The sequence below is a fragment of the Geotrypetes seraphini genome, chromosome 18 (assembly GCF_902459505.1).
Source record: "Geotrypetes seraphini chromosome 18, aGeoSer1.1, whole genome shotgun sequence".
NCBI classification, from domain to species: domain Eukaryota; kingdom Metazoa; phylum Chordata; class Amphibia; order Gymnophiona; family Dermophiidae; genus Geotrypetes; species Geotrypetes seraphini.
The window spans coordinates 22,010,260-22,019,867 of record NC_047101.1 but is presented as its reverse complement, the minus strand read 5'-3'; the positions used below and the strand labels follow the sequence as shown (position 1 = coordinate 22,019,867).

The following is a 9,608-nucleotide window of genomic DNA, read 5'->3' as shown; positions in this document are numbered from 1 at the left end:
AATTTTGTAATGTGCATTAGGAAGTTTTAAAAGCATGCAAACCAATTTCACACATTTATTCATACGTTAAGGTGCTTTTAAATCAATTGTGCACAGAGTCAATTTTTAAAAGTACCCTAATGTTATAAAAATTTTTTAAAGATATGGAGACCGATGGTTGATTTTTGTAGTGAATAGGCATCATTTTTCTTTGATAATATACATAGGGGGGTGGGGAAATTGAAAGATAAGATGTAGCAAAATTGAAATTTTGAAGGAATATGATAGTTTTAATGATTGTATAGAAAGATGGGAGGGGGGAGGGTTTTTAATTAATTTACATATTAAGAATATAATGTATGATGTTCAAGTGTTATACGATAGTATTTCATGTTGTTCTTTTTGTGCACTTGATGTAAGTTTGAAAAAGAATAAAGAAATTTAAAAAAAAAAGTACCCTAATGAAACAAAATGCATGCAAAGAAATCCATATCACATTCCTATATTTTATGTTTACTTTATAGTAAGGAATTGACTCATATCTAATAGAGTCCTCCTGAGTTCTTTCAAACCAAGCCCAGAATCCTATGCACCAAGAAAGGACCAATGCTACTTTCTTAATTTTTTTTCTTTTATTTCTCTCTAAATACAGTACAATTTGCCACCAGCATGTAATGTAAAAATCCACCCAACCCCATGTTTTACTGTATTTTATATAAAACAATAGGGTAGTGGTTACAAATTTGCAGAAGTGATGTGAATGGAAATTCGGCATGTACATTCTTACTAGAGAATGACACGGGGACAAATTTTTCCGTGTCCCTGTAGGAACTCATTTTCCCATCCCGGCGAGTTCTTTTCCTGCCTCTGCCCCATTCCTGCAAGCTCTGTCTTCATCTGCACAAGCCTCGACCACTTTAAAATCATAAGTGTTCGAGGGTTGTGCAGTTAAGACAGAGCTTACAGGAATGGAACAGGGACAAAACTTGCAGGGATGGGGAAATTGAGTTCCTGTAGAGACAAGGAAAAATTTGTCCCCCTGTCATTCTCTAATTCTTACTGCACCCAACTAACTAAATCCATGAGTCAGAAAACCATCTGAATATGCTCACACTGGGATTATACTCTGGTGTTTGTGTATGTAGGTAACCTGGGGAGGGAGATAATACCTTATCTCCGGGTATTAACTAATTATGTGTGCATCCCTATCCCCTCAGGGCAGAAGATGCTTTGGAATTTCCGATTGGTGAAGTTATCCCGCCACTGCCAGTTGCCCATATTATTTCTCATGACAACTCAGCCCTGCAAAGTGAGATGCTAACATTCAAACAATCCCTCTCCTCACTCTTTCCATCTTGTTTTCACAAAATATCTTTAGCAAAAGCATCATGAAAGAGAAAGCCTGACACGGTGACAATAGACTGGAAGACGCAGCGGAAAGAGAGGCCTTGTACTGAAGAATATTTGCTTATTAACGTGTTAACAGTGGACATTCTTGACGTTAGTCGTGTAATGCTGCCCTTGTGTGTAAAAAGACTTGCCAAACTAGGATTATCAACAAGAAATATGACGAGGAGACCATTAGTACTTCTGGCGACAGCAAAATGTGTTTACACAAGACTTCATTGTTTTGGAAAGCAGTGGGCGTCACAGAAATGGCCAAGGCTGCAACAGATGGTTGACTTTCTTCGTCTTCAAATTGTCCCAACAGGTGGTTCTTCTCCCTCCTAATCAGATGGTTGTTTTATGGATATTTATTTTTTTGTATTGCATTAGAAATCTCTTATTTTCCATTCCCAAGAGGCACTCAAATCCCAGAGTTTCTTACAGGCATGGTAAGCATAGGCTATAGCTTATGAGCAACTCAAACGCCATGTCATGGTAATCCCAGATTAGTCATCTCCCCCGCAAATACTCAGCAGAACTTTACGGTAATTCCCAGAGGTGTCATTCTGAAAGGAAGCAAATGAAAAAAGAAGACAGTAACATATCAACTCTACACAATTTCAGCTACCTTTCATAGCCCAGATTGAATGGTGTGATATTGAAATCTTACAACAAATCTAGGGCACGCCTTGATACACTGTCCTTGAATCTAGGCATCATTGGTTGAGATTTCTCCCAAACCCTACCCCACTGCTGTACAATGGAAAAGGAGGGGGGGGAGGATTCCCCTCTCAGTTCTGCTGCTACTCCTTTTTGATTTCCTGATTGAATGGGGTCAGGTCCTTGATGTGCCACTGCAAATAGCATGCAACTAGCTTTCCCCCCACCAAACATGTTGTCAGCCAATCATCCCTGATAGTTGCACCCTATCCATCCCTAGCCATCCACTATCAACTCTGTCTCCAGCTCCCCCACTAGCTAGCCACTCTCCCCAGCCAGACCTCCCCCACAAAGCAAGTCAACCCTAATCACCCATACTCTTGTTCAGGAAAGTCAGAGCCAGATTCTCGTTAATGCACGTATTTTACCACTCAATTATTAAAACAGCTCACTGTAGTCTTTTCCGTGCTTTCTTCGACTGTACTATGTAAATGTAGTACTATGAGGTCATTAATATTAAAACAGTAGTATAACAAGGTCATTAATATTAAAATGACCTCTCTAGGCAATTCTCAAAAATGAATGCTCTTCCGTTTATGAGGAATCCGAGCTGATATTTACCGGCAGGGTCTGTGATGTCATAGACTTACTTTCCTGCAAGTGCCTCAGTGCTGATTGGCTCGGGCACTGATAGAAAAATAAAGCAGCTCTCAGACCCGCCACCAGCCCCGATTTCTCATAAATGTAGTCATAAAAGGACTGGCGGTCTAGTGCTCCACCTCGCCATTGCCGTCCCCTGCTGATGACCCCCAGCCCATATGGCAGATCGTCAGGATGGATGCCCACTCCCTCCTGCTGCAGGCTCGGGGACCCCCTGACAACCAGATCCCCCCAAAAACTTTAAGCTTGGTGGTCTGGTGGACCATCCCCCCAGTACCCCCAGGCAGCAAGCTTCCCCCTTGACAGCCTCCCACCACACAAGCTTGATGATCTAGTAGGCCATCCCCCCTCCTGACTCCCTCACACCTTTTTTTTTTTTTTTTTTTTACAAGACTGGCACGAGGGATGCTCCCTCTCTCCCGCCGGCAGGCCCACTTCCTCAAAATGGCAGGCCTTCCTCTTCCCAGTGCTTCCTTGGATGCACCAGGGAGGGGCCTAAGGCTCTGATTTGCCCAGGTGCCTAAAACCCCTTTATAGAATCAGGCCCATCGTGCTTGCAGCCCTCAAGGACTGAGCTTGGACAAGCCTGCTCTAAACAATTTTCACTTTCTCAGTGTGGTCTTTCTCCTCTGCTGCTACCCTCTATCCCCCTTGCTTTCTCCCTTTCAGGCTCCCAAACCTAGTACCTATCTGAGTTTTCAGCATATGCACAAGGAACATACATGTGAAATTTGCATATGCTAGGTCTTAGTACATGCAAATATCTGTCACCTTTTCAAGAGAGCCTTGATCTTTCTACTCCCACCCTTCCCTCTCACCTGAATACAGTGGTGGAGCGATTTTTCAAACATCTCCTTAAATGCATATCTGATGTTCAGCAGATCAATCTCACTTCTGGACACCATGATCCTGGTCAAAGTCTTCTCATCTGTGCCAGCTCCCTTCCCAGAAAAAAGCAAGAACAGACAAATGGCTCATTTTATTGCTTCCATAAACATTCCAGAGTAACATTTCAAAGGGTTTAAGCAGCTCACTTCAGAAGACAGCTAGGCAAACCTCTGGTGCTGAGGATTTTCCTGTGGACAGAAATGGAAGGGAAAAGGTGGAACAGAAATGGACATAAGAACTGCCATACTGGGACAGACTGAAGGTCCATCAAGCCCAGTATCCTGTTTCCAACAGTGGCCAACCCAGCTCCCAAGAACCTGGCAGAAACCCAAATAATAGAAACATTCCAGAGCTCAGACTGCGATGTCATAAAGCCTCATTCCACCAATGCCTAAGAGCCAACCTCACCAGTGATGTCACAATGCCTTGATTGTCCTATACTTGGCTCACATAAGAACATAAGAATTGCCATACCGGACAGAACGAAGATCCATCAAGCCAAGTATCCTGTATCCAACAGTGGCCAACCCAAGTCCCAAGTACCTGGCAGAAACCCAAGTAGTAAAACAGATTTTATGCTGTTTATCCTAGGAATAAGCAGTGGATTTCCCCAAGGGAAAATCTATGCAAATCTATGCACATATTTTCATGCCCACAGCTGACCTGTAGAAAGAGCAGGTACAATGTCCACAGGTAATTCTATACTCACAGATCTTGCTGGCAATTATTGAACCACAACTACCCAGGGAGTTTCTCTATGAAAATTAGTTGTCCCCATATGACTGTATATAATAAAGTACTGCATTCATTCTATAAAGCTTAATATACATGAGGCTATATCCCCCTCATTCCATAACAGGCCACAGTTATAGAATACTGGAGTCCATACAGTTAAGTGTACACAGGTCCACGTAATTACATGCTTAGTGGTCTAGGATATAACTGTAAGGGGACATTCAGAGGGGAAGAGCACGAATGAGCTATAGGCAGGGTGGACATTGTGGACAACATATTGACTATAGTAATCTCAAGGTCTAAGACCATAAATATATTTTTGCAAATTTTTCAACACTGCAATACAAATACAGAGGGGGAATTCTAGAAATGGTGCTGAAAAAAATTCAGAGAAAACCAAAAAAAAACTCTGTGGAGTGACGATGTTCCTAAATGGACTTTATTTGAAAGTGTCAAAGTTCCAAAGGTACACTGAAATCATCCACATAAAATAATTCCATCTACATAAAAATAAATCATCCGCATAAAAGTCTTAAAGTCCGCTAGGGATACAGGACCCAACACGGTCCGCGTTTCGATAAAAAGTCTTCTTCAGGGGTCCCTGGGGGTCCTATAAAGGTGAGTATGTGGGAAACAATTGTGTGGTGAGCCGGAAGTGAGACACTGCTTGCATTTGGAAAAAAATTCAGCGCTAAGCACTATTTTATAAAGAACACTGCCTTACAGTAGTGCAGTAAGGAGTGGGGGTGGGTAGGAGGTGCAGACCGCCCCAGGCGCCATCTTGGTAAGAGCACAGGCACCGCTCCTCCTCGCCTCCCAACGTCTTCCCACCCCTCCCCCACAACATGCCTACAATCACTTTCCCCCCACCCCTGTACCTCTAGCTTTGCTCCGGCGCAACCAGCATCTCCAACTTGCTGCTTGCGCCGGCCTCGCTCTCCCTCTGACTTCACTTCTTGGTCCTGCGACCAAGGGTGGGGGGCAGAGAAGAGGGTGAGGGGTGCCACCACCCCAGGCACCTCCCACCCTCACTAAGCCACTGCTGCCTTATATAGAATAGTGTATAGTATAGACCCATGCCTAGATTTTGGGTACTGAACCTACAGCTGCTGGAATCTGATGTAAATGCTGGTGTCGTTAGGTGCAATTAGGTAGTACAGCATTCCCCCTTGAATTTGCGGATCACGGTCTCACTCATTCACGGTCTGCTCCGACCGCCTCTTCCTGTAGTAAAGTTGGGCTACACCAATCAGGAGTTGCGTGTCAAAGCAGCTCCTGATTGGTGTAGCCCGACTTTACTACAGGAAGAGGCGGTCGGAGCAGACCGCGAGTGATTTTCATCCGCTCCAGATCCAGCTGCCCTCTCCTGCCTTTTGACAGGCGAAAAACCGCATTTGCGGTTTTTTTGAAATTTGCGGGGGTTCCTGGAACGGAACCCCCATGAATTTCAGAGGAGTACTGTATTCTGTAATTTCCTCAATCTCTTTCAGGTACATGCCGTGGGAATTGGGCGCCATGCTTTACAGAATAGCATGAATCCAGACGTAAGCGCAATAACTGTTTTTTAGCATCCAATTACTGATGGCTCAGACTTCATTGTCCAATTTATTTGCACATGCAACAGGGAAACAGGCCCATACATGGGCATGCAATGTTGGGGAACATATACAGAATCTGAGGGGATAGCCTTTAAATAATAATACGAGTATATCTTATAAAAAAATAATTTTTGTGCTCAGAAATCAAAATGAGTGCCAAAATATTCAACAGAATGTAGGCACATCCTCTTTTATTGGTGCACATTTTGCACTTCAATGATTCTATAGTTTTTAATTCTTTCAGTTCAACTTTATGTGCATCATGGTTCAATACAGCCCCCAAAATTACACTTATCTGTATATTAACATGGGCAAAATGATCCACAAACGATTTCATTCAGTCCTCTTGAATGAATATGATACAGTGAGAAGATATTTGAAATCAACAATCCCAAATAGCAGTGTGAACGCAAATTTCGTGGTGATTCCAGGAAATACTTCTTCACAGAGAGGGTGGTCGATCATTGGAACAGTCTACCTCTGCAGGTGATTGAGGCCAGCAGCGTGTCAGATTTTAAGAGAAAATGGGACATTCACATGGGATCTCTAAGGGAGTAAAGTCAGGGGGGGTGGGTCATTAGAGTGGGCAGACTTGATGGGCTATGGCCCTTTTCTGCCGTCATAATCTATGTTTCTAATGTGTGCTTGAATCACCTCAGATTTCAGGTTTTTGGAATACCCAGATCCAGGAAGGGGACTTTTTGTGCGGTTCAAGTTTCAAGCTTATATCCCAAAGCAGTGTGGGCTTTCTACTCCCTGATTCTACCCATTTAAATCGGCGCAAAATCCCATAATGCACCAGAATGAGGTTGTCAAAAATCCAGGAACGGCCTTCAAATCTACCTCCTGGAACTCGGTAACTTGGAAGCTCTATTGCTGTAATAAACGCCTTCGCCCTCACTCTCTTGGATTACTGAAACACATTATTCAATGGACCATAAGAACATAAGAACATAAGAAATGCCATCTCCGGATCAGACCTTCGGTCCATCAAGTCCGGCGATCCGCACACGCGGAGGCCCTGCCAGGTGTACACCTGTCGTAATTTATAGTCCACCATATCCTTACATGCCTCTCTTAAGGAGATATGCATCTAGTTTGCTCTTGAAGCCTAGGACGGTCGATTCCGCAATAATCTCATCTGGGAGGGCATTCCAGGTGTCAACCACTCTCTGAGTGAAGCAGAACTTCCTGACATTAGTCCTGAACCTGTCCCCCCTTAGCTTCATTACATGTCCTCTAGTCCGTGTCAAATTGGACAATGTAAATAATCTTCTCTGCTCTATTTTGTCGATTCCTTTCAGTATTTTGAAGGTCTCGATCATATCCCCACGCAGTCTCCTTTTCTCAAGGGAGAATAATCCTAGTGTTATAAGTCTGTCCTCGTATTCCAGTTTTTCCATACCCTTCACCAGTTTTGTTGCTCGTCTCTGCACCCTCTCCAGCAGTTTTATATCCTTCTTTAGGTAGGGAGACCAATGTTGGACGCAGTATTCCAAGTGTGGTCTGACCATTGCCCTATAAAGCGGCATTATAACTTTCTCCGATCTACTCGAGATTCCTTTCTTTATCATGCCCAACATTCTATTTGCCTTCTTTGCCGCTGCCGCGCATTGTGCCGACGGCTTCAGGGTCCTATCTATCAGTACACCCAGGTCCTTTTCTTGTTCACTCTTCCCCAGAGTTGCACCTGACATTGTGTACTCGTATTCCTTATTCTTATTGCCTAAATGCATTACCTTGCATTTCTCCACATTGAACTTCATCTGCCATTTCTCCGCCCATGTTTCTAACCGACACAAGTCGCTCTGGAGTTTCTCTCTATCCTCATGCGATCTGATCGCCCGGCATAGTTTTGTATCGTCTGCAAACTTGATGATCTCACTGGATGTTCCTTCCTCCAGATCATTGATATAAATATTAAAAAGGATCGGCCCAAGTACCGAGCCCTGGGGTACACCACTAGTCACTTTCTCCCAGTCGGAGAACTTCCCATTTATGCCCACTCTCTGCTTTCGGTTTTCCAGCCATTTGCCTATCCATCTTTGTATATCCCCCTCTATGCCATGGCTTTGTAGTTTCCTGAGAAGTCTTTCGTGTGGAACTTTGTCGAACGCTTTCTGGAAGTCCAAGTATATTATGTCCACCGGCTTCCCACTATCAATTTGCTCGTTCACGGTCTCAAAAAATTGGAGTAAATTCGTCAAACATGATTTCCCTTTCCTGAATCCGTGTTGACTGGGTTTCATCAAGTCGTGTGCGTCCAAGTGCCGGACCATGCTATCCTTGATCAGTGCTTCAACCATCTTGCCGGGGACAGACCAACAGTGATAAACGTTCAACGACTCCAGCGAGTTCAAAATGCAACAATCCTACAAGCCCACGACCCTGTCACCCCGGCACTAACCTCGGCCTACTGGTCACCCAAAACCAAACGATTTATCTTCAAAGGCCTAGTGCTAACATACATATCCTTCCATAACATGGTACCCAAACTTCCTCTCTACACTCCAAAGAGACCGCTATGCTCCCAAGGTGAAATATGTCTACAAATACCCCCCAGGACACACCCTCCAGCTGCAAACTGATAGAAAATGATCCTACTCCCATTTCTTACCAAATCTTTGGAATAATGTAACTCCACACATCAGATCACTTGAGGGACTTCTCAACTTCAGGAAAGCTATAAAAACCTACCTCCTTACCTAGCCATATCTACTCAACCTCAAGCTGTCTTTTACCCTTTCCCTCCATATTTACCCCTGCAGCATCCTCTATAGCCCATGGCTATAGTATTTGATACTTGTATAGCTGTACACTTGCATAGTTATAGGTCATTTATGTATAAATGACACTATACACTGTATAACATGGTGGCCAAACTATCAGTCATATCTATGCTAGGCTAGAATAATCTCTATAGAACATATGCATTTAGATAGGTTTCTCAAACTGCATACCATGATTGTAAAGTTGTAACCCCATGCAACGTTAAATTGTAACCCTATGCAATATTATATTGTATGAATGTTAAATTGTATTCTGTTCTGGGGAGGACAGGATATAAAATAAAATAAATTACATTACATTACATTAATGATTTTTATTCCGCCATTACTTTGCGGTAATTACAAGTGGAAAACAAGACCAAACAATGTAAATGAAGGGCCTTGAAGTCTCACACAAACAAACATGTACTGTATACATAAAGTCACAGACATGAACACATTCATGAAATTTTTTTTTCCCCCAGCTTGTTTTCTGGAAAAGTAGAACTCCAAAGAAATTTTACCTTCATGGATTTGTAAAGTCTTTCAGCAAGGAATGCAGGCTTGTTCTTAATACTCCGAACTAAGAATAAGAGAGAAGAAACAAAGTTGAACTATTAAAGCCCTTGGTTTAGAAGCCCTATTTGCAAAGTTTGGGATTGACACTAGAGAATGATGCGGTGGTTGTTACCCGCGGCTAGCTGCGGGTAACCCGCCAAAAAGGTGACCAAAAAAAAAAGGTCACCGCAAGATCGGGGACAAGGCCGTTCACCGCCCCGTGGAGTGGTGAATGGTTAGCACGCGTGGTGAACAAGCGTTCGATCCGGCAGCTCCCTCTTTCCCGCCGGCCATGCATCTCCCTCCCTCCCTCCTTTTCCCTTACTTTTTCTTGTTGAAATTGGCGATTTCTATAAGGCTATGAGCTGTATTACAG

The 9,608-nt window shown here is 43.4% G+C and overlaps 1 protein-coding gene across 2 annotated transcripts in view; it reads right to left on the bottom strand.

The window, feature by feature from the left end:
- Positions 1–1,092: 1,092 nt before the first annotated feature.
- The window catches only part of ANXA6 (annexin A6), a 96,958-nt gene continuing 88,442 nt past the window's right edge, over positions 1,093–9,608 (bottom strand). For both annotated transcript variants that reach the window (XM_033927135.1, XM_033927136.1), the window contains 3 exons: positions 9,199–9,257; positions 3,504–3,626; positions 1,093–1,931 (listed from right to left, as the gene is read on the bottom strand). In XM_033927135.1, coding sequence (XP_033783026.1) covers positions 1,872–1,931; positions 3,504–3,626; positions 9,199–9,257 — 242 coding nt within the window. In that variant the 3' untranslated portion in view covers positions 1,093–1,871. The remainder of the gene's footprint in view (positions 1,932–3,503; positions 3,627–9,198; positions 9,258–9,608) is intronic.